Source organism: Castor canadensis, chromosome 1 (assembly GCF_047511655.1).
Source record: "Castor canadensis chromosome 1, mCasCan1.hap1v2, whole genome shotgun sequence".
Classification (NCBI taxonomy): domain Eukaryota; kingdom Metazoa; phylum Chordata; class Mammalia; order Rodentia; family Castoridae; genus Castor; species Castor canadensis.
Window position 1 is genome coordinate 191,600,248 of NC_133386.1, and position 27,291 is coordinate 191,627,538.

General features: G+C 32.4%; 1 protein-coding gene across 1 annotated transcript; it reads right to left on the bottom strand.

The window, feature by feature from the left end:
• Nucleotides 1-13,439: 13,439 nt before the first annotated feature.
• On the bottom strand, nt 13,440-14,405 carry LOC109676861 (olfactory receptor 10AG1-like). The gene has a single exon (XM_074069071.1). The coding sequence runs from the start codon at nt 14,376-14,378 to the stop codon at nt 13,440-13,442; it is 939 nt and encodes a 312-aa protein (XP_073925172.1). The 5' UTR covers nt 14,379-14,405.
• Between the last annotated feature and the right edge of the window lie 12,886 nt (nt 14,406-27,291).

A 27,291-nucleotide genomic window follows, 5' to 3' on the forward strand; every position in this document is an offset into this window, starting at 1 on the left:
TGTATGATAATTGATCTCATTGAAACATAATCTAATTAAATATATTCAAATATTCTAACCTAGATTTATATTTATATACTATATAATAAATATATACTGTATTAATAGTTTTTAAATTTTTAATTGTTCAAAGAACAAAATATCAAAAGATAATGCATATCAATATTAAATTGTGTGTAGAGTTAACTGCTAATTGTAATAACTTAGCATCACACTAATATAATACAAGAATATTGATAAATTCAACTTTCAAGTCTACAGCGTATCTATGAAGATAGATCACAAGGCTTTTACTATAATAAATCAAATACAACTAAATAAATACTAGTACAAGTACTACTGGATGTAGATGTGTACTAATTCTTCATTAGCACTCATGTCAGTAATATGGTCATTATCTTTTAATTTTTGACACTAGCTTTTAAATCTTAACATAGGTGAAAGAATGCACCCTCAAAAATATTATTGTCATCTTTATTAGGTAATGTTATTTCCAAAATAGAATACTTAACAGTTTCTTTGACCCAAATATGAATTACAGTCATACACACAATTAAGCATCATCTATTTTCTATGGAACACTTGACTGCATTATACATTTACTAACTTTTTAAGATATCTTAAGGTTATAATCTCTAAAAATGAAGACATAATATTTACATCTATCTATCTATGTATCAGTGCATTACTTCACCAATTATATAGCCCATATAAATGAATTTTTAATTAAGCTGTATAAAATGTGAACTTAATAGAAACCTTTATTATTTTACATTCTCAGGGTCACTCAACTCTTACAAATGTCTACAAACAGGCAAAGAGGGTGTCCTGACATTTACCTCAGGAGTCTTTTCTTGATTGCCTGGGAAATCAATGTCTTTTAATCCCAACCACGCCGTTCTTCACCAGAGATCTGAATTTTCCTCTGGGTTCAAAGCTTCACATTCTGGGTAATAAACATTTATCATCAGTCCCCTAAGCAACAGACCCCAATACAGGTTGAAGTTCATATTTACCATTCAATGATAAAAGCATATACAAATGTGCTGCATCCATGAAAATTGGAGTGTCAGTAACTCTCTAACAAACAAAGTAGAAATGTACTCTAGAATATAAGCCTAATTCTGGTATTTCCATGTCAGCAGGAGGGATTGGAAGATAAAAAGTATGTACCTCCTTTTTTGAATTTTCTGGGTTGCACATTTTCCCCAAATCCTGATCCTTTATCCAAAAGTGTTGTGTTGTCTGTGTTTACCTTTGTAATCACAGTAATAACTAGTTGATGTGTCTATGACTTCTGTGACTTTGTCAGACTTAGAAGACTATTATGGATCACAGTGTCTTAAGAGGAGTATAATAACCATAAAACACAGATTACAATCTTATTAACAGTTTCTTTAAATGACAATATAGGAAACAGAGAGAAATAATACAGTCTACTACAGTAATATCAAATTAAAGGCGTTAATTAGCTGGGAAAATTGTCACGATATTTGTCATATTTTATAGTGCAATCATTTGTTTTACATAAAAAGTAAATACTTCAAGAGGTAAAATATTGCTTATACTTTCATTTTTTTTCAGAGCATACAGATGGGAAATAAATCTTTGAGTGTACACACTATACAGATTGTGACTGTACATTCTGCATTGCTTAGTCTTCACTGAATTCTCCGTCTTCAGTGCCCTTAGTAACCTGCTATATGCTAAATCTCAATGGATGAGCTTTATTGTTTCATCTCAAGAATATCTGAGAAGAGTTTTGAATATCTGTCTATTTTTAATGAATTTAAAAGAGGAATAATCTAGTGGATATTTGATTTGGTATAGCTAAGTATAAATCAAGAGAACATTACAATTTATGAACTATGAAGCAAATTATACATTTCAATGCCACTTATAAACTATACCAGGAATATAGAGAGAGACACAGAAACAAACAAAATACATATTAAAAGGAGTTTGAAAGAGCAACTCTTAAATGATTTTAATTTGTTAGTTACAAGTTAAAGAAATAGTCATGCTTTTTTGATGCAAATTTCCACATATCTTGATTTTACCTCATGGAATTGTTGCATTACCTATGGTTAAAATTTTTTAAATCTTTAACTCAAAGATAGATTTCAGCCTTTATTTGTAATAGCCTATTTAATTGAATTCACAGGAAGTATTAATAGAATGTATAATTTCCACTTTTTTGATTGCATCTTTTTCACTTTTCTAGCAAACTATTTAAAAACATTTAATTATTGATCACATTAATTGAAGCATTTTTATTAAATAGGTACTGAATAAATGAAAGAAAATATTTTACTGTATCTTAATATATGCTTGAAAATCTTTAATTTGGTTTTGTAAATGATTGAATTCATGTTTCAGCCCTTCTTAGATCAAAAACATTATGTGAATAAAATCTATTGAAGGATTGCCTTAAAGATGTTGATATTTCAAAGATTCTTTGCATTAATAAGGAAAATATAGGTAATTAATTCTAAATTAAGAATATAAGGAGAAAAGTCCTTTTTCTTGTTATTTTTGTTTCTGAAATACCTGTGCAATTTGTTTTTTACATTAAAGAAGAATAAAGTTTTGATTCATTAAATATCTGAAATGGCTGTTGATTTCTCTTGAGATTCAATAAGAAATAACATAGTTAGGAAACATTCAGATGCTGAATACTGCATTTTCCCCCATTCAAAAAACAGTAATCACAAATTTCAAAGGGATTCATTACACAAAAGTACAAGAAGATCTGGAGGACTCTGAATTTCTTCACCATGTATGCCTTATCTCCCCCAGGATCAATGTAGATTATGATGTTACCTCTCAGTAATAATCAGTCTCAGCAATGCTTCAGTTTAACCTAGAAAAATGCACCAATGATTATTGTTAATGAGATCCACTGGGTATTCTTTGTGGTTAATGTCTCAAAAGATGGCAGTATTAACATTGGGAATTTACAGATGAAAAAGTTGAAATGGCAATGCTTTCAAAAGCAATGGGCAAACATTTCTGATGTTTCTTGTGCAATTTAATGATAAAAGATTTATTATTCATCTGCTTCAATTTTTGTTCCAGAAGACTTACGGTGTCAAATAGATACCTTTTTTCTCCCTTTAGTAAATATTTGTTCAAAGCAAAGTGTTTATATTACATTCAGAGGCTCAATCACAATCTCAATTAGGACTTAATAAAATGAATTTACATTTTATCACCAAGGTGGATAAATAAAATTGTTGTGATATTCACTTTTAAATTAGGTAAAATATGTTATTACCAATGCCACCAGTTCTAGAAAGCATGGTAATAGTTCAATGAAGATGCATCTAGTAAAGCAATAACAATATAAAAATTCTTAAATGTGTAAGGAATGGATTCATATAAAGGGATAAAGTTATAAGCTGTTGCAATCAATAAAAGATTTACTGAATAACAGATCAATATGTGAAAATTAGTTGCATTTCTTCCTGCTGTAGAAACTATTCACACTTACTTTTTAATAGATATTTTTAATGAAAAAGGCCCTTAGGAAAATATATCTAACAACATATACATGAAAAGTATAAAATATCATTAAAAATCAGTGTAAATAATGAAACATATATTTGGGGGTAACTCATATGAAGATATAATTTTCAAAACTTTTTTCTGTACATGTAACATAATTCTAAATAAAATTTCAAATATATTCTCAAATGAAGTGACAAGTTGGTTATAAAGATTTGAGGAATATTTAAGACCAGAGAGCATCAAGCCATTGCTGGGAAGATAACAAACCCATATTAATGCCATCCTGAGAAGGAAGCCATACCAGTAAAGGAAGTTTAACAATAATTGATAATTACAGCAGAGAGCCAAGAAATAGATGTACACATTCAAAGTATAAGTAAATATATATGTATATGTGTTTATACAATGAATTACTTCGTGCCATGTGTATGTATTTATAAATATATACATTTTTAAAAATCTCTGGTACTTGCAGCTTCGGGCATTATTGCTTCTCTAGAATGGGTGACATTGGTCAACACTGCCATTTTTTTCTTTTGAAGTGACTACAGATAAATTGTTATTTATTGACCTTGATCATACCACACATAAATGAAATAGCACTATATCATAGGATATCATTGAAGATACACAGAGAATAAATGGAAAAACAAATAAAGCAAATCTGTGAGGAAAATATGCTCTCTGTAAAGAAAAGGTAAATGTTACCTACATTACACAATAACAAAAAATTATTAGATATGTAGATTACAAACATGCCTCCCCCCACTCCACTGGCAAAACATTCCAAATGGAGCAGTATAAAAATGTTATAAAGGGTATGCAACATGAAGTTTGATATATTTTCAAAACTAAACATGAACAGGAAACTTAGAAAACAACTTGGGACATTTTAATGTTGAAATATTTTTATATCCAATCAATACCACATCTTCAGGCGTACTTAGATAATTTTGTGCACATATTCACTGAGTGACATGGAGAGAAATATTTATAAAAGCATTGATCATCATAAAATGTAGTAAACAATTTAAATATGATGCAGTTTAAATAATGAATAATTATACTACAAATTGTGAAGTAAAAGAGTTCAGGGACATGTATAAACATGGCAGAAGTTTAAAAACATGATTGTTAAGAGAAGTACATCATATTTACAATGTTCAAAATATTTCAATACATTTATTGCCTTTTTAAAAAAAATTAAATCCAGATTACATAAAAATAATAAATGAATCAAATACAAAAGCATATTTTTACTCTCAAGGAAGGCAATTACTGTGAATAATCACAAGAAATTCTGATTTTGTCAATACTCAAAGTTCTTTGCTTTTTGTATATTTTGAAAGTTGTTGGATATCAAGCCATTCATGTAACAATTAGAGGCTAGTAAAGAGGCCTTTGGTCTTTCCCAACTTACTCACTGGTGCTGTGCAGGGGAGACTTTTTAGGGCAGGTCTACAGTCAAACCTCTCAGCCAGGAGAGCAGAAGACCCTGCAGTTTTGTATTTTAAACCACAGAAACCTTCCTGCCTTCCGTTGGCTAAATGAGAAAACAAATCAAGAAAAATAGAGTAGATGAACTAATCGGAGTTATAATACATATATACATAAAAATACCACATGGAAACACCCTGTGTAGCTACCTTTATCACAAACAAGCAAAAATGTCATTTAAAAATTTTTTTCTTCTTTTTTCTTCTATAAAATCTGATCACAGGAGGGGGTAGAGCAGGTCCTTCCCAGGGGATAAAGTTTGGTACCAATGGGAGGGGGACACAGCAGGGAAAGGGAGTAGGAAGGTGAATAAGGTACAAAAACTGTGTACACTTGTTTGTAAATGGAAAAAATGTTTTTTTTTTTCATTTGTTAAAACTATTCTAGGAAAGAGGAAAGGGAGATAATGGAGAGCACTGGAGGAAGTGAATTCAAGTATGATATATTTGATACATTGTAAAAACTTTTGTAAATGACACAATGTACCCTGACCCTAAACAAAAATAAAAATAAATAAAATAAAATGTGTTCATGGCTTTGAAAAAAATAATCAATGTGTATCCAAGAAACTAGTAGGACTTTGGTCTAACTCTCACAAACGCATAACTACTTGGTTGCAAGGAGAAAGCCACTGCAGCACAGAGAGGAAACAGAACACAGCAAGATCACAGAGGAATGAGAGGCCACTGCACAACACAGAGGGGACCACACAACACAATGGAAAGTCACAGCAGATGTGTGCATTGGGAGAGTTACAGAAATAATTTTGAGGACTAGAAATTGTAGGAAAACATCCATTGTTCTTAAGAATCCATCTTATTATAACCTGAGAGAAAAACCTGGCCCACAAAATAAACAGCAGAAGACTAATTTGGAGGGCTGATATCCACAGTCCTTACTCAACAAGGAAGAAATACTATCCTGTACTCTTGTGGAGGTTGTTATTATGTTTCTTTTTCTTTTGACTGCATGTTTTTCTGTGTATTTATTTTATTGTGTTCTCTCTTATTATTGATTACACTTTCATCTGATATAATTCTTGTTCTTTCTTACCTTGATTATTCTGCCTTTTCTCCTTTCCCATACAACTTTGTTTTATTACTTAATTATTGAAACTTACAGCTTTAAAAAATGTTTAAACTCCTAGTTTATCCTGTTAGTATGCAGTTTTTCTATATTCTTATCTTCTTGGGTGTGTAGTTGATATTTCCTGTTGTTTTTACTGCATTTAAATATCTGAATTGTATTTAAAAAGTTGATTTTGTTGCTACTGTTGTATACTATTTCTCCTCTGACTGGTAATGGAAACCATAAGCCAAAGAGCACACTAACAGCCTGTAAGTGTCCCATACACCAACCAACCAACAACAACAAAAACTTAAGAGATGTCCACTCTTACAGATGTGCAAATTGCAACCTAACAATCAAATAATATTAAAAAGCCAGGTAATATGATTCCTCCAAAAGCTTACAAATCCTTTATATCAAAAAGCTAAGGTACTGGAGCTGGCAGAATGCCTTAAGTGGTAGAGCATATGGCTAGCAAGCAGAAGGCCCTGAGTTCAGAAGCCAGTACTGCACAAAAACAAAATTAATTAAAGGACCAAAATGCTAAAGAATTTAAAATCTAGTTTGAAAGTGATAGATAACACAAGGATAATGCAAATAAAGAGATGAATATAATTAAGAAAAGAATTTATAACCTGTACAAGTCAACAACCTGGAAAATTCAGCAAGGAAACTAATATGAAAGAAAATGAAATTTTGGAAAATAAAAATCAATACATTTCAGAGAAATAATAACAACAGATTTGATAAAATGAAAGAAAGAATATTGGAAATTGAACTGAGATTTGAAGAAATATTACACTCAGACATCAGTAAAGAAAAGTAAATAAATATAGCCACAATTGGGTAATATTAATGAGACCAAACCTAAGAATCTATGGAACAGAAGAAAGAGCTTATACACAAACTAAAGTCAAAGAAAAATTACTGATTGAAATGATAGGAAAATTTCCCAAATCTAAGGAAAATTGTTTACATCTAAATGCAGGAGCCCAGTGACCAGAAAAAGAATCTCTCTATATCATATTGTATTTAAATGTCAAGACTGAAGGAGAAAGAAAGGATAATGAAAGCTTAAAGTAAAAAAAACCCAAGTTTCTTAGAAAGTCAAAATCATCAGAATTACCCCAGTCTTGTCACCATAAAGTTTAAATATCAGGAAAACATGGAATGATATATTTGCTGAGAGTAAATAATGACCAAGCATGTTCATTATATCCAGAAAAGTTATTCCTTGATGGAGAAACAAAGACCTTCCAAGATAAATTCACACTAGAGTAATTCATGACCAATAACCCAGCATTGAAGAAGGTATTAAAGGAAGCCTACACACAGATGAGGAAGAAAGACTGTCACAAACATGTAATGGTTAAAAAAAAAAAAGACAACCTTTTTAACAAAGGCTGCTTTGAAAACTGAATAACAACAAATCCATCCAGGAGCGGTGGCTCACATCTGTAATCTCAGCAAGCGACAGGTGTTGGTAGGAGCATTTTGATGTTAGGCTGGCTCACTCAAAAAAAAATGCATGATGATATATTAAAAGTAATCAAAAAGCAAAAAGAGCTGGATATGTGGTTCAAGTGAAGCAGTGCTTGCCTATCAGGCACAAGGCCCTCAGTTCAAGCCCCAGTATTGTGAAAAAAAATTTGGCATCATTGACGACTCCCACAATTGTTTGTAGTCTTTGATTTGATCAATAAGTTGTAAATAAATATGAGCTTAAACAGCGGCAAGATTTTTTAGCATACTATTGCAAGACTAAATTTTATGTGAGATGCATGTGTCTTGTCTCTGCCTAATTTTACTTAATTTTTAAATTTTCATCTATTATTTACTCTTCCAAAAATGGATATCGATCATTTGGAAATTTTTTGGCAGGCTGTTTATGTATATTAGTGTCTCCTTGAGCTTCTAGTCCTCTTTCTTCAGTCTCTCCAATGCCAAAATCACAGGCATAGGCCACCAAGCCCATATCTGACTATACTTTTTTGTTGCTGTAGTCAGTATTGCTAACTTGTTGTGATCCACTGTTTCTTAACTGGAAGTAGACACTATTTGTCATTTTAAATACTGGAAATTATATATGGTATAGGATTAACTATGTCCATTAATATAAAAGGGGAAAAGCTGTTCAGCAATATTGGAAATTGGAAATCATATTTTTGATATTAATTATTCCTTTTTTGAAATCAAAATAAAATTCATATTTATGAATTAGTTTATATGACAATAAAATGATAAAAGGTATTAAGTTTATCATTTCATCACAAGCATCATATATTCATTAAAACAAAGAAAGAAAGGGTCTGAGAATTGGTCCATGTGGGAGAAGTCCTGCCTAGCAAGTAGAAAGCCCTGAGTTCAAACTCCAAACCCCAATATCATATATATATGCATATGTATATAATTATAATAAGCAGACATTCCTTTTCCTACATATTGTTTTGGTTTATTTATTAATTAATTGATTTTTTTTGGTATTGGGTATTATACTCAGGGCCTCTCACTTGTTAAGTGAATGTTCTATCACTAAACAACACTTTAACCCATTTTGCTTTAATTTATTTTTTCTTTTACAATGTTTCTGCAAAATTTACTTAAGAATTAAAATTACCTAACCAAGAAATAAACCAAAGTAAAGAACTCAGTTATAGAGAAACTGAGATAAAATATCCACTGATGAAACAACAGTCACTTTAACACAAAACATGTAAGTAAAAACTGTAGTGGGAATTATAGTAACTGAATGCAATTATAATGAACTTTGAGAAAATGCAAATAATAATAAAATAGCTAGGAAAAATTGGGAGAAAAAGACACAAGTGGTGAGAAGATATAAAAGAATAAGGGTGGAATAGGTGAGACTCAATCAAAACAGTTTAAAATTAAAACATTTAAAAATAATTATTTTAACTTTGTTTTTCCCATTAAATGTCGAGGATTAAAAAACAGATATGTTTCTCATGTTGAGAAAACCTTCATTTGATATTCTATAATCCTCTTTTTTAACTTTTTTAAATGAAAATTAAAAATACATAATAATTTAAAATCTAAGAGAATGATTCCATTTTTATAAAATAGATTTTTCATTTTATCTACATATTGATTCACTCATTCACTAAGGTGGCCTTCTCCTATCTCCATAGATGTGTCAGACAATATTAATCAAGTGAATATGTATATAGTTAAGAGAGGTTTCCTGTGGGATTGAGGAGAGGGGTTGGTAGTATTTTACTAATTTTTTCTTCCTTTCATTTAATCATATTTACATTTACTTACATGTGTACACATTGTTTGGGCCACCTCTCCCCTTCTCACTTCCAGGCAGAACCTGTTCCACCCTCTTCTTTTCAGACTTTGTTGAAGGTAAAACATACGAGATAATAAGAAAGACATAGCATTTTTGCTACTTTGAGAGAAAGATAGCATGCAGGGAGATTCCTAGTGTTCCTTCCATGCACTAGTGTATTGCAACACACATTGGTTCATCTCTGCCAGACCTCTTCACTACTTCCTGGTCCCCTTCTCATAGTGGCTTCTGCCAGTTCAAGATTACTTTATTAGCTTCTCTCCAGTGTGCACATCAACCACATTCATGTTCTAGGTTTCCTACTACTGAATGTGCAAACACAGATAAAACCAACAATAAGTGTAGACAAGGACTTCCTCAATAGAACTCCAGCAGCCCAGAAAGGATGGAAAAATGGGACTAATGACATTTCCCTATAGCGTGGCTAGTCTGTTATGAGTTTATGTCTGTCTGTGTGTCTTTCCTTCCTTCCTTCCTTCCTTCCTTCCTTCCTTCCTTCCTTCCTTCCTTCCTTCCTTCCTTCCTTCCTTCCTTCTTCCCTGCTCTTTCATGTACTAACTGCAAGGTTTCAGGTCTGATATTAAGGTCCTTGATGAACTTTGAGTTGGTGCTAGTACAGGGTAACGGGCATGGATCTAGTTTCAGTTTTCTGCAGGTAGATAACTTTTCCAGGCAACATTTCTTGAAGAGGCTATCTTTTCTCCATGATATGTTTTTGGCACATTTGTCAAAAATAAGATGGACATAGCTATGTGGATTCATATCTGGGTCCTCTATTCTGTTCCACTGGTATTCATGTCTGTTTTTGTACCTTGCTGTTTTTATTGCTGTGGCTCTGTAGTATAGTTTGAAGTCAGGTATTGTGATACTGCCCACATTGCTACTTTTTGCTCAGTATTGCTTAGGATACTCATGGTCTTTTGTGTTTGCAAATGAACTTTAGGGTAGATTTTTCAATCTCTAGGATGAATGTCATTGGGGTACTTTTCAGATAGGCTCTCACTTTTGCACACAGCTGACCTTAGACTACAATCCTCACATGTAGTGCGGATTACATGTTTACACTACTGCACCTGGTCCTGTATACACTGCTTTTTAAGCTGGTAAACATACATGAAATTTAATTACACTTTTTTTTACTAAACGAGCTTCATTTATGTTGTATGTCACTGTTTTTTCATTTTGATCACTCTTTGGTTTTGCTTTATGCAAAGAAATTCCAATAATTTTATAACTTTAACTTGACAAGTATTTATCATAATAAATCATAGTAAGGTTAATTTTCTTGGTACCAACCAGTAGCATGGAAATATGAATATCTTTGCTGAGATAATACATAGTGCAGTTAGCTAGAATCTCTAGACGAGGGCAGACTGCTTGACTAAGTGGTGTGTCAATACTCATGGGCTTAAATACCCATGGAAGATGTGGATGTTTGTCCCCATTGTAACACTTTTACTTTACATGAAGTATGGCCAGTCTTCTTTTTCTTTTGAATTTTTGTCCTTCTAAGGGGTGGATCCTACATCTCATTTAGTTTGAATTTTTTACTGTTGCTTAATTGTGTGGTACTCGAGCTTGAACTAAATGCTGTGTCTGTGATAGGCAGGTGCTCTATTGCTTGAACCATTTCAAGCAACCCTTTTATAATATGAGACTTTTTTTGTTTTTTGGTGGTTATAGGTTTTTGAACTTAGAGCTTCACACTTTCGAGGTACTTCTCTATAACTTCAACCATGAAATTCTAGCTAGTTTGAATTTTTATTTTGTTTGTTTCTAATGAATGAGTTTATATTTCCTGGCTATTTGTGACATATCCATTAAAGTTTCAGATCAAATTTTCTCTTGAGTTTTCTGTTTTGATATGGAGAACCTCTTCACATATTGTCGGCTTAAATCCTTTTGAGCTGCGAACTTTACTCCAAATATAAATGTTATATAAATAGTTGTTACATCTTATTTTTATAGAAAAATGTAAAAGATCTGTGCATGTATAGTACAGATGAATTGTGAAGAATTTCAAACTATTTCAGTCTTTTGATGAGAAACCCATGGATTTTAAAGACTGACTATATTTACTATCAAATTGTGTTGCATCTTTTCTGGAAATAAACTGATCTGTGTTTAGCTACTTTTTCTCCAGCAAACATGTTATACCAATTTATTTATTCTAATAATTTCATTGCCTATACTTGAATGATTTCTGTCTTCTGTCAATGTATTGATTTCATCCTTTTCTTGTCTCATACATGATTTTTTCTTTTAAAAGTATCTACTCTTCCAGGCAGGTGAGTTTACGTCTGTAATTCCAGCCCTCAGGAGGCACAGGCAAGAGGATCCTGGCTAGAGGTCACATTGGGCTACAAGGCAAATTCTGGGCCTGCCTGGGACATGAGACTTAGCACAATAAAGGAATCTGTAGTATAATTTTCAGAAAAATTTTGAATAAAATTAAAAGGTAAAGAGAACATATTTTTTCCTCATTACAATTACAGAAAGGTATATGTAATAGTTTGTTACGTAAGTGTGACTTTTAAAGTCCACATACAACATGTGTATTCATTTTGACCATGTGCAGTGGACTGTACCAAATTGTGAGTATAGAAACAGTTAATCTTTCTTTAGGTAAAATGCATGTTAATTGATAAAGTATAGTTTAACATTAAATCAAAAAGAGGCAACATAAAAGTATTGTATATAAGTACAATATCTAAAAATGAACAAATATTGTCAAAAAGCTAACCATACTCAACTGATATTGCTATTCTTAAAAAAATAGCATTTAAAGAATGAACAATGTTTATATACTATGATGTTGAGGGAAAAATACAGTGGCTTAAATTCCTAAATAAAATATAATAGTTTTTTTTTAGTAAACAGTCACAGTTACAAGTAAATTTGTGCAGAAACTTGTCCAATAAAAATAATATTTACTGAAAATTTTGTTTATTGTTTTAAATGAAACCACTCTATTTATAACTTTCATATCAAAAATGCTAGCATAAAGTAAATTTACAAGTGAGCAAGGATAAATAATCTATATTAAGGCAGGACAGCAAACTAAAAATTTAAGATTAAATAAAAGCATGGTTAAATAAGAAAAAAGATAGTAAGTGGAAATGTTTAATGAAAGCATAAATCATTCATAAGTTATTTTCTCTAAGCCCTCATGACATCTCAAGCATACATTGGTGGCTTAGTCTGGTCTACGAAAATCATCCTTTGGGACTCTTATCTCCATTTTTATTCTACCATCTTAAATTGTACATAAGAAGAATTGATGTCTAGTATTGAGTACATAAAATGATGTAAATATTTAAAAGAATCATAACTTGTTAAAAATCTAAGCACACTAACATATATAACAGTAGGTTGCACATGAATGTAACTTAATAGTTCTAAAATTACATATTTTCATTATGCCTTGTTTTCTAGAAATGTCAAATACCCAATAGATATTACAAAAGCAAGATCAGAGGCTACAATAGACAGGACAGGGGTGACCAGAGAACAGTGAGGTTAGGAACACCAGATGAGAAAATTAACTCAAGACTTTCATTTTTAGAGACATGAACAGAGACAGAGAGTGAAGTAGAAAATGCAAACAAAACGAACATCATCATAAACAAGAAACAAACAGGATTCAACTGTTTCCATTATCATAGCTACTTTTTTCTGTTTCTCATTGTTTTAATCCAACCAGGGAATCTGACAGGCAAATATGTAGAGAAAAGAGATTGGAGAAGTCATCTTAATAATAAGACTACAATCTGCAGTTATCCAACATACTCAGTAATCTTTCCTTGTGCTACTCAGGCAACTCTAAACCCAGTAATTAACCATGAGATGGAAGACTGAAAATAAATCCTTGCAATAGATTTAATTTGTACTCTTCATTCTTAATGAAACCCAATATAGCAAAGCTCTCATGGCATAGTATGAGTTTTTAACATAAAATTAGTTATTGTTATTCAAGAATGTATAACAAAACTATTTTGGGGGTTTAGTTACATGAACTGATAAGGAAATTTCTTCTGAGTATTCAATTTTCTCATATTAATAACTTAATAAATAATTTTTTTAGTGCCAAAGTGATATCCTTGTTTCTGAGAGTATAGATGACAGGATTCAAAGTTGGGATTAAAATCATATACAAAAGAGACAGCAGTTTTCCAGTTTCTTCAGATGAATTTGATGTGGCTTGTAAATACGTGATGCTCACTGTTCCGTAGAATAGAACTACAATGATCAGATGAGATGAACAAGTGGAGAAAGATTTAGCTCTCCCTTTGGCTGATGACAATTTCAGAATGCTGGAGATAATTTTGCCATAGGAGACAATGATCAACAGAAACGGAACCATGATAAACACCACTGTAGCTACATAGACTGCTATCTCATTCACAAATGTCTCATGACAGGCAAGCCTGAGTATTGGGAGGATGTCACAGATGAAGTGATTAATTCTGTTAGAACCACAAAAATGCAAAGAGAAAATCTGGTATGTTTGTCCAATCGCAGCTGGAATTACACTGATCCAGGAGGCAGCCACCAGCTGTGTGCAGACCTTGTGATTCATGACTAGCGCATAATGCAGAGGGTTACAGACTGCCACATAGCGGTCATAGGCCATCACTGTCAGCAGGAGACACTCCATGCCTCCAAGGATGAGGATAAAACACATTTGTGCAGCACAGTCAAACAAAGAAATGCTTCCCTTTTGAGTACAAAGATCCAAGAGCATTCTTGGCATTGTGACTGTTACATAACAGACTTCCAGAAAGGAAAAATTACTAAGGAAAAAATACATAGGGGTCTGAAGAACAGGGTCAATTTTTGTTATTAGTATTATAATACTGTTGCACAGTAGAATAGTCAAATACATGAAGAAAAATATTCCAAAAAGAATCCATTGAAGATGAGGACTATCAGAAAACCCCAAGAGAACAAATTCCATATGAGTAGTGATATTTGATTTTTGTGTTCTCATTTGCTCTCCATCTGAAAATATGGAAAATTCAAGATTAATTCTCATTTGGAATTACATTCTCCTTTTCCATTACCTGGATCAGAAGAATGAATACACATATTTGATATCATATTTTCATCATAACCTTTCTGTTTATAAGAGATGAGATTTGAAATGTCAGGAATGAAACAATATGAAATTAAAATCAATTCAAGATATAAGAGCTTGTGTATTTTATTAGATACAGTTTTAACAGAGTTGATTGTAGTGATAGCAAATGTATTGAGTTGTGAAAATTATTATTTTAAGCATATTTTGGAGAACTGATGCTTCATTATTCTCTCATTAAGATTGTACTTGTGTTAGAGATTTCTTCTGTTTTATTTTATTTGGGTATATTATTTTTGCTGCATTGGCAATCATATGCCACCTTCTTTTAATCCAAAGATTTTCCCTTGAAATTTTCGTTCTTTCTCATTGAAAATGAGTGTTAAGTTCCCCTTTTTGTACTCCAAATAATAACAAATTTTCCTTAATCAAGTCATTGTTACTGAAGAAATAAACAGATAAATTACTGCTACTTTACCTTTCTCAACTGTCCCATTCCTCGTGAGAAATATGAAAAACATTAACTTCAGCATGCTTTCCTCTGGTCCAGCATATGACCACACTTTGTTTTTCATATTTACTTTATTTCTACATGAGTTTATCCATTGTCAAATAATACCCAATTTGCCAACTGCTTCTCCTTTTCTTATTTCCCCTTTCTGATGTCATCTTTTTAAGTAAAATTTGATCAAACTGGACTATGATCTGTTCTAATAATGCTATTGCCAGAGCACACTAAGGTAAGAAAAAACTAGACTAAAACAAAAACAGACACTCTTCACCTTCATATTAAAATCCATCAACATGAAACTAGTTTGCACTGCTTGAAAGTGCTGTTATATTCTTAATGCTTGTTCTGAAACAAAAACAGATGTACATTTTCTTATCCATACAATGTATCATACCTTTATACTGCTTAGCCATATCTACTTATGCTTTTGAGTAAATATATTGATAAATACCAGTGTTCTGACCACATTCTTTTCATATGCATTTTCTTGTATATTACTTTACAAGTTTATGTTCAGCCATTTTCATTGTTGAGGTAATTAACATTTTTTGACATACAGCTAATATTATTTAACTTTGTAATTTAAAAATTTAAGAGATATGTGCATAATACAAATAAGTCTTTCAATTTCAGGTAAATGAGTTTCATAAGTTTTTTTTTTTTTACTAATTTACAACAATTCTTAAAAATTATTCAAACAGTATTGTTAAAGCTTACCACAATAAATTTACATGAAGCAGCCTCAGAAAATACAAGTAATGTATAAGTTGTAAGTTCTACAATATTTTTGCTTGTTTCATATATCCCCTGTTCTTAAATAAGAATCTTCACCCTCACCCTAGGGATCACGTCTCAAGTATCAATTTAATTTCCTGAAAACTCTTTTTGTTTGGTAATTAGCTCTCAAAACTACATTTTTTGGATAGATCTACCCAAGATGAGGAGAGTCTTTTGGAAGTAGAATACAAAGTAATTGGCTAGTATTATCTTCCAAAAACAGTTAAAATGATTCTAGCAATTGCATTTAAGGCCTTTAAATTGAGGGATATTTGTCTTACTGGGATTTTTTCCCCTTAGTTCAACAGTTTCAAATCATCCAGACTTATAGAAAAATGGTTCAAATATTTCCTCACACATACATGCTGTTCTTGGTTTCTTCAATATATTTGGCATAATGCTTGTCATTTTTCAGAAGTGGAATATTTTCACCTTGAATTAATTTTGTAGAAATTAAAGTTGTCATTTTTGGTAACAAATATCTAGGTTTTTCTTTCATACTGTGCTGTCAACTCTGGCTTAGAGAAGATAACCAGCTGATTGAAAATACATGTCAGATAAAAAGTGATAATTAAACACAGATTATTTCAATTGGAGGATGTGGAGATAAGAATTTCACACCTATTTTCATGAGTACATTGGTTTGTTTTTATGAGATGGGATTTGAAACTTCTAAAATCAACTAATATTCAGCTTAAATCAATTTGTGAAATATTATCTAATGTGTTTTATTAGATTTTCCCAAAATGATGCCCAGCATATTGAGAAATGAACATTATTAATTATAGCATATTATGGAGGAATAATTTTTTTCATAATTACTATTAGAATTTTGTTATAGGGTTTTTCTATTTTTTTTTGGGTTTACATTATATTCTTTGAACTGACAATAACATTTCATCTTCTTTCTACACAAAGATTTTATTCTCAAACATTCTGACTGTTAGTCAAAGTGAGTTTTAATTATTCCTTCCTTGCTTTTGTTTTTGTTTTTTGGCAGTACGAGGGTGCAATCTCAGGACCACAAATATCCTATAGCTTGAGCTCCACACACAGCTCTTTTCAATTTAGTTTATTTATTTATTCATTCATTTTTTATTATTTATTTATTGGTAGTACTGGGAATTGAAATCAAGACCATACATTTGCTAGGTAAGAACTCTACCACTTGAGCCAGGCCCCAGTCTACATTATTTTTTATTTAAGACCTCATGCTTTTGTCTTGGGCTGACCTCAGGCTGCAATCTCCTTCCTTTGTCTTCTAGGTACCTAGGGTTATAAGCCTGAGATGCCATGCCAAGTTCGCTTTTTGAGATAGAGTCTCATTAATTTTGTCCATGGTGGCCTCAAACTGTGATCTTTCTATATACTACTTTCAAGTACCTCGAGTTCTAGGTGTGAGCCAGCAAGCTGCACTTAGGACTTCTTTTTATATTCTGGTGAAATTTGTTTAAGAATGCTGATTCATTTGTTATTGATAAAATAAGTGCATTATTATTATTATTTATATACTCCTGCCATCAGTTATGCTAGATATGGAAAACATTAATCCTATCATTAATTCTTTAACTTCTTCACACCTAAAATCCAGTGTCCTAAAAATATTCACTTAAAATGGTATTTAGTTCAGTGTTAGAGCACATAAACTGTGTTCATTTGTTAGCACACCAAAAATTAGGAGTAAACACATACATTTATTGTAATCAATGATTATTACCAACTCCTCACACTATTTTCCGTATTTCCCTTCTTATCTACATGACGTAGTCCTTTGTCATACAATTCCCCTGTTACCAAACAGTGCTCCTTTTCTCCACTTATCCATCCTAATGTTTTCTTATAAAAGTGTGTCTCTGATGAAACCCAACTACAATTTATCCGGAATAGGCAAGCGCCCACAGCAAACAGATGGAAGGACAAACAAACAAATGAACAAGGACAAAGTCATGTTATTCTTCATATAATGACATTAAATATGAAGAACTCAGCACCACATGACAATTCCCATCATACTTTCTAAGTGCTTGTTCTCTTACATTCTAAAACAAATATGTATTTTCCTATGTTCTGAAATCTGTTACACTTGACAATCATCTTGCACCAACAGATGATATTTTTAATTAATTTTCTTTTAAATCAATATGAATGGACAAATACTTTCATATTTCTATATTTATATCATATTCATTTTTAAGATTATCTTAAATAAATATATTAATAATCAAGTCATTATGATTTGACTCCCAAGTAATTTCATGTAATTTTCAGTTAAGAAAGTTATAGGTACAATAACTGAGATACATCAATGACTTAACAAAAGAGCCAGCATCTTACACTCACATCACAATATGATTTTTTGTTTAGTAATTAGGAAACTCTGGTTCACTTCATCTAGGAGTTCTACTGTTCCCTATCTCATCTTTGTAGTCCCTATTGTACAGCTATCATTCAGGGAACTTAGATCTGAAGACAGAACATAAGAAAGAAAATCTACTTTCAAGAACATCAACAAATAATAGATGTATCATTTCTTCCCCATGACATTGTAGAAACTAGTCACATAGTTATGACTGGTTATGAATGATCTATAACTGAAAATTTCTGGTTTCTGGCCTAAGATTAAATATGACAGGCCAAGGGTATATTGTTTTATTGTCATGGAAAAACAGACATTTTTAGAATATTAATCTACTTTGTAATAGTCCTCACTTTTGGTCAGTAATAATGTATTGCACTTTCTCCAAAATGTAGAAGCTATTGCAACAGTTCCAAAGAGTTTAGTATGTTCTCCTGCTAACCTTATCACCTGGAAACAATTAATTAGGTTCTTTATGTTTAAGTATATGATAATTGTCGAGCCAGCAGTGGGACCTTGCTGTGTGAGTTGGTATCTGGCCTTTTGAGGTCATCAATTTAAACAATTTTGTAAAGAATGGAACATTATTGATATCACTGGCCTCCCTTACAATCCACAAGAATAAGCTGTCATTGAAAGGGCACATAGAACTTTAAAAATACAATTTAAAAAATAAAAAAGGATTAACTCCCCGAGATACCTTAGCACTAACACTTTTCACTTTAAGTTTTTTAAATTTACCTCACAGTGATATTTTGACTACAGCAGATAAACATTTTGGTGAACCTCCCTCTGTGCCAGACAAACAAGTCCTGATTTGGTATAAAGCTTTTAACTCTTGGTTTCCTGGGCTCTTACTTAAAAAGGGCAAGGGTTATGCTTGTGTTTCTACAGATGTCCATGGATGCCCTGAAACATTATGGGTTCCACTTTGGAGCATCAGGCCCAGAAAAACCAATGAACATGTCCAGCAAAGTGATAGCCACTCCTCAGAGGGAGACTCCTAAAGATGAACAAATGGAACAGTCTACATACAAGATGCATGCTCTTACTTTTAAGAAGAAACATTCTCATAGCTCTTGGAACTTTTAGTTTTAGTTTTACTTTAAAAAGTGTTGATTGCTTTGATTGTAAATTATACACCTGTGTTAACTATTTTTTGTTTATCAATTGGTCCTCTCAAGCATTGTTTATATTAAGGGCAAGAAAACATGTTTGGTTGCCTGTAAACTTAATAAGAGAATGGCAACACTCTCCTTAGAAGGTTCAATGACTAAAGTAGTGTCTAAATTGTTGACACGATCAAAAAGATTCATCAAATGGGTTACTCTTGCTATACTTGATCTGATTGCCATTGCTTCTACGGCTGCTGTGTCAGGAGTAGTATTACAGACTTCTGTTCAAACACATGAGTTTGTTGCATAATGGCAAAATCAATCACATATGTTGTGGACTACCCAATCTAAAATCAATGAAGAGATAGAAAGCAAAATAGGAGATCTACAACAAGCTGTAACATGGCTAGGGAATCAGACAGCATACATCAACTAATGTTTTCTTGTGATTGGAATGTTACTATATATTGTGTCACTCCAGCAAAATATAATTCTTCCTGATATAGTTGGGAACAAATAAAATATCACTTATAAGATCTTAGAGGTAATATCACCCTAGATGTGGAAGAATTAAAAAGGGAAGTTTTTCACACATTTGAAAGTAAATTGCCTGGCATTTCTTATAAAGGCTTGGCAAAAGGTATTACAGATGCTTTGCAAGGTACAGATCCTAAGTCTTGATTTCGAAGCATTATGCATAGTTTATTAAGAGCCAGCATTATTTTTATTGTTTATCTTGTCGTTTTTTGTATAGGATACTCCTGTCTCCAACAACAGTTAGAATCTTAAAAAAACTTCTGAAGCCACAGTCATGCTAGGATTGCTACGTTTAAAAAATAAAAAAGAGGGAACTGTTGGAGCCAGAAGTGGGACCTTGCCTGTGTGAGTTGGTATCTGGCCTTGTGAGAAAGCTCCAAGGAACTGAGGCAAAGGCCTCAGGACCAGATTGTGTGTGTGTGAGTTAGCATTTGGTCTTATGAGAAAGCTCCAAGGAACTGAGGCAAAAGTCTCAGACCAGACTGTGCCTGTGTGTGTTGGTATCTGGCTTTGTGAGAAAGGCAGACGTCCAGAAACACAGTATTCAAGGTTCCCAGTTGGCTTCATGTCCTTCAGTTGTAAATAAGAAAGTTTTGTTGACTGTGTGCTTCTCCTGCTTCTCTGTTTCTATTTTGAAGGAGACATAACAAAGAGTTAATTTTAACTGTGCCTTCCTGTACTAATGTAACCTTGACACATAACACTTGGCATGCTTTTTCTGACCAAATGCTCTCTGTGTAAAAGGAGTTTATAAAAGCAGTTGTATGCTTTATTAAAGTGGCTATTGAGCAGAACTCAGTGGTCCCCTCATCTTTATGGCTCCAGTCACCCATCCCCCACACCAGACCTACAGAAATTATAAACTGGGGTGCGGACTCCAAGCTTTATGATTTAACATGCTCTCCAGGTAACTCTAAGTTCACTCACTGTGCTAGGAATGTTTTTCTCTGTTGAGCTGCTGCACACCTTGGGATGTGTTTTTATTTGAAATCCAGTACTGGGAGAAGCAATTATATGGGTCAGGGCCCTCTTGAAATACTATGTTAGCTAGAGCACTATATTTCATTTCCCTTTGACTCAGTTCCTTGGAGCTTTCTCACAAGGCCAGATACCAACTCATACAGGCAAGGTCCCACTGCTGTCTCTAAGAAATAGTCAATAATAATATATAGCTTTATGTGAATAGTTTTGCCATCAGTGTAAAGATTAAAGGTTAATTTTAGTTGTTTGTGACAATAGTTCATCACAGAATAGAATTCCAATAGATAAATATCTAAGTTTCCTTATTCACTCATGTATTAATGAGATTTGGGTTTTTTGAGGTTTTTTGTTTGTGTAGAGGCTTTTTTATACTCATAAAAAAATTTTTTATCGGGCATTTTTTGCCTTTTTATGGATAAATATTCAGGAGTGGGATATTTGGCATAGTTGAGGTATATAATTAAACATTTTTAGAGAACCTGAAATATTTTCCTAAAGCTGAGGCTGTGTTTCATATTTGTATTTACAGACACAATGAAACTAACACTTTGAATGCCAAAAATATTTGCAAATAATAATTTAGATTTAGTGTAAGGTAAAGATGGTATATAAATACATTATTCACAAATGGAAGAGTAGTTCAAAAATCTTGAGAAACATGAAATGTATCATACCAAAGCAAGTAAAACCAAAGTAAATAGGAAGAAATGAAATGTCTTCTAGTGTTAATTGTCATGGAATATGGAAGAACACAGAGACCCCATTGGCACAACATTATTTTTCATTATGTGTGATCTCAATTGGATATTGTCTTGCCCTATCATACATGAAACTTTTAGCTATAGCTTTCTTCCTCAAATTAAGAAAGTTCTGAGATATTCCCCCAACTCAAATGCCATTTAAAATGTTTGTCACATTTTTGAAGAAAAAATGAACCATTTTGTAAGAGGAACAAATCAAGTTTCCTAGGTAATAAAAATTGTAGCATTCATAGACTAGTTTTACTTTCCATTGAGAATAGGACACATGAAAATTATGTATTTGAGAAAATATCAGATATTTATTCTCCCTTAATACAACATTTCTACTTATAGAGTACATTCTAGAAACATATAAAGCTATAAGCCCAAAAGTGTTTGAAGAATTCTCCATCTTTATCCTTGATCTGTGTGATAATTATTTGATCAGTGTGACAAAGGATGTGGCCTTTAATTTTATTACAATTGTGACAAATTATATTATGCTATTAAAATGACATGTAATCCATAGTAAGCATTCAGTAATATTTTCTTGAATTACACTAAATTAATAGATTTAATTGAAATAATAATGCAAAGTATATATTGAGATTTATTGGAATGATTGTGGTTTTCTACTACAATTATGATTATTTGCACATATATGTGTATGCACTAGTGTGGAACCAATATTTTCTTTGAATACTATGCACTTATTTCTGGGTTTTACAGTTTAAGCAATATACATGTGATGATATAATTAAGGATAGATAAAGACTTTATATTTCACTAATTTTTTAAAATTTTTGTACAGGGGGTACAGTTTGACAAGGTCTTGCAGTATATCATACTTGAATTCACTACCTTCATCATTTTCCTTTGTCCTTCCTCCCTCATTCCTGGAATAGCCACATGTCTCATTTTATTTTAAGCAAATGCCCTTATTTTTTGAGGTCACATTATCTTTCATTTCCCTCTTGTGACTAAATTAACATTGTAGTAATAAAACATAATGCAAGTTATTTTAGCTATGCTCTCAAAAACAATATTATAACTATTGTTATGACCTATTTTTAAAACTTAATTTTTGCCTCTGTGTATTTTTATAAGTTTCTTTTTAGTTTTTCATTTCATTATATTATACCTGTATAAATAAGACTCTAAGTTTGGTCAACAATTTGTGTTGATTCCCTAATACATGTATCTTTTACAAGTTTTTGAACTTTGCTGTCCTTGCTGTGAAATAATTTTACACATATAAATAAGTGTAAGATCTGTGATTTTAATTATAGAAATTATTTCTGTGGCCCCAACTTAATCACATAATTTCTTTAAATCCTATTACAGTGGTCAGAGTCAAAAAAGTCAGAGTTTCATATTCAGAGAAATGGAGAATAGCAGAATGCAGGAAACGTGGTTGACTTCTGAGGATCCCAGACTGAGATCCAGTTTACATCCAGCTGGAAACTGGATTTCAGTATTACAACCTAAAGCATTGAATTCTGCCAACAGCGTAAGACCCAGAATACTTCCACACAGCATCCAGACAAGAATTTGGTCCAGTTGACACCCTGATTTCAGCTTTTGATATTAAAGAGAAACCAGTCACCGTGTACACGTGTATGCGAGCAAGTGCATATATGTATGAACACTCTTGACCAAGTACTGTTTTTATAAATACACATTTGACTGACTCAGCTTATAAAGTAAAATTTGTGTTTAAACCTGCAATCAGAAGATAAAATGCTCAAATGGATGCACAAAATTAAAAAAAAAAAACAGTAAATTTGATCAGGCCGGATACAGAATTTATTTCAGATGATCCTAACAAAAGTACTTTAATGAGAGGAACACTTTACATGTCTACTATATTCCTAGGTCTATCTTATCTAATTTACCCAAGTTGAGTCTCTCAAACCAATGCAAGCATAGTCTCTCACAGTTCTCTTGGTCAGTATTAAATTCCCAGTGTCAGTAGAGACTCATGTTTCATTAAGGCATTAGTAGAATGCCATTCCTTGCCATGTTCAGAATTTATGTGCTCTTAGCCTTCCGCAGTATGTGACTTAATCACTCCAAACTTTGCTGCTTCCTTAACAAGTTGTTCTGTTTTTCTGTATCTGCTTTCTAAACTTTTGGTCTCTGCCTTTTATCAGAATGATAGTCACTGGATTTGGTTGTCAACCCAAACCATAATAATCTGGATATATAATATATAATATATCTGGATACAGATATATCTTAATGAACCTGAATATAATGAACCTTTAACAAGGGTATTGAAGGTTATTCTTTTAGAAACTAATAATGCTAAATAGAAAGAAACATACAAAACCGAAAGATACAATGGGAAGGACTGAGGTGACCACAGAATAGTGACATCTCAGACATTAAGGTAGTAAAAAACACTCACAAATTTTAGTTTTAGAAGGGCGTGCACAGAGACAGGGAAGGAAATGAGAAAATGCAAATACAACAAAATAAAATACAACAAATTAATAACAAATCAAGGAAAAAACAAGATTCCCATTATTTTACCTTCTTAGTTATTTTACTGTTTTTCATTGGTTAAATCCATGGGCAATGGAGGTTATCAGAAAACCTCATGAGAATGCAGTCCATCAGTGTAGTGATGTTCAAAATAAGTGTTAAGTTCTCCCTTTTGCACTTCAAATAATAATGTTTTCCTAAATCCATTTTTGGTATTCAAGAAATAATTAGATGCATTATCATTCCTTCACTTTTTGACACTATTCCACACCATACAATAAATATGAAAAATATTAATCTCAGCATGCTGTTTATTGAAACTTCCTATTAATATCTCCTATCCAATGCATGATAAATATTAATTAACTTTGAAATTAATCAACAAATATGATCAATTTCTCACATGGATTTTAATTCATATTTCATTTCCTTTCAATGTGAGATTCTTCATTGCTATTTAATTCCAGAATTATCAAGTGAAACTCATTTTCTATCCTTGTTCTTCACAATATCATACATTAAGTACAACTTTGACTAAACACAACTTTGATTTACTCTGACCATGCAGGTTTCCAAAGCATTTGAGTGGCACTAAAAAACAAAACAAAATTCTCTTGCTCTGTTGTAATAATATTACCCAAAATGAAGAAATTAGCACCCTTGAAATTTCCATTATATATTCTTATTATTTATTTACCAACTATTCAAACAAATGGGAAGTTTCTTACCTGAATAAATACTTTCAGCCTAGATAATTCATACTTTTGACTTAAAATACTGGTAAATAAAATCCTTCAAATTTTCTATCCTATATCTTTATTTTCATAGAAAGTTTTCAATTTGTATCCTTTCTTCATGGCAAATGTCATTATCATTAGTTCACATAGATCTAATGTTATTGAATTTTATATTTAAAAATGTTTAGAAACATAGGTTTTGTAAACAAACCATTCATTTTTATAAAAACTGAGCTTCATGGGTTTTTTCATTTTATAATTTAGAACTATCTTTAAATAAATTATTCAACCAGCATTGGTAGAGTTTCCTTTGATAAATTTGCATGACAAAGTTTAAGTGACCGTAAGGAAGGTTTAACTTATAACATTCAAGTTTGATATAACATTCAAGCTTGATTTCTCAGGAAGTCACACTTATGTATCAATTTAATTTCTGAAAGAATGAGTCTGACTGGGTGCCAGTGGCTCATGCCTGTAATCCTAGCTACATGGGAGGCTGAGATCAGGGGAGTTGAGATTCAAGGCCAGCTCAGGCAAATAGTTGTTAGACTCCATCTACAAAATAACCAGAGCAAAATGGACTCTCCAAATCATCTGTTGTGGCTCAAACGGCAGAGTGCCTGCTTTGCAAGAGTGAAGCCCTGAGTTCAAATCCCAGTCCCACACACAAAAATAATCATCTGTTTGATAACTATTCCAATTCATTATTCAAAACTACATTCTCTGGGTAAACCCATCTTTCTTTTTAGCCCATCATTGACCAAAAGTCATTCCAGCATAGGTGTTAATTGAAAGTGAAATAGAACTTAATTGGACAGTATTACTTTTCAGAAAAAATTTAAAATCTTTCTAACTATTGTATTTAAGGAATTTATATTGATGTCGATTTGCTTTCCTACTATATTTTCCTTGGTGCAGAAAGCATTTTAGCTTAGAAGTGTCCCCAAATGCACTGGAGAATGGTGAGATCAAGGAGATTATTGAGCTCTGCACTGGTAGGAGATAACTGTGATACTTAGGCACCCTGGCTACCAGATTCAGTGCTTCTAAACTTTGTCTAGAGATCATCACTCCATGAGAGGGGAGAGGCTCAGAGTAACTGTGTGATCCATGGATAGTGGGCTCAAAGGTTTCAGTCTTATCTGAAAACAAAAACAAATAACTAGGACCTGGCTTGTTTTATTGCTTATAGACCCCACCGAGAAATTCCCCATCCTGTGGAGGGGAGGTGGCTGGGGAAATCATGTGATTCACTGGAGCTGGTCTTGGAGCTCTCAGTTCCTCGTGAGAAAACAAGGGGTATCTGGATGTAGGGGGTCAACTCCCAGTGGCTGAGCACTATTTTGGTCACAGGGAGTGTTGCACTGTTTCCACAAAGATACCTCAGGTGATGGGACTCACTCCATCAAGGGTGAGGGTACCAAACTCTGTGAAATTTACTGCCCAAGATCCCTGCTGCTTAAATTTCTCAGTGGGTCCACATCAGGCCCTCTTCTTTTCCAGGATTCCCTGGCACAGCCATCTTACTGACACCAGAGCACGCTCTTCCAAGAATTCTCAATCCATGATTGTTCCTTGCTTTCAAGTCTCCAGAGTGTCTTGATCTGAAATCATAGGCTGTCTCTGAAGATGGTAGTTCACTTAGCTCTCCAAGATAAGAGGAGCTATAAAGTAACTTTTTTTCTTCAAAGCTAGCTTTTCATTTAAAAGCAGTCACTGTTATATTAAATACCCATAATGGATTTTATGCTGGCTGTGGGAGCTTATTCATAGGCTAGAATTGCCATTCTGTCAGCAGGGCTTATCTACTGTCCTTTTCATCTTCTTCTGTCTAATCCTTCATTGTCCATATCTAATTTTCTGGTAGTCTTATACTTTTTTTTTCACTTGAAGAAATTGTGGTATTTATCATTGGAAAATCAGTTCATATATTCATTCCCTTTAGAAGCTATAAAAGTCATTTTCTCCTTTATAAAGATAGACTTAGTGTTTTGCACAGTAATTGCAGTAGATTAATCATTTTATATCTGCAGGATATTTTTCCCTTTAGTACTCTAAAGAAGTAGCCCCATTCTGTTTTGTCTTGCATAGTATCTAATGCAAGTTGTCCATTAATAAAATTTTTTGTTCCTAAATCATGGAAAAAAATAAAGAAAAATTTTAATATTGGAAAACGTGGACTGGTAAGAGTTGAATTATTGTTTTTTAATAGAATTATGTATGTATATTTGTATGAACATAAATGTGAGATCTACATAAAATCAAAATAAAATAGAGAATGTCTAGTGAAAACATATAAATGTGTGTATGTGGGTTTGTGTGTGTATAGTAAAAAAAATCTTTATTTTTTAAAGCCATAGTTTTCTCATTCCCTGGTAGTGCCATTTTTAACTTTGTAATTTCTCCATAAGGTTTGTTATACCTTATATTACCTTGTTTTTCTTAACAATTTCTCCACTATATTTTGCTACTTTTATTTAAATGTTTATAAAAACCCTTTGCAAGTACAAACTGTGAAGTCAGGTAAATTCTTCTAATCAAACAGCAGCAAATACTTTTACAATTTTTGTTGCCTTTCAGGTTTA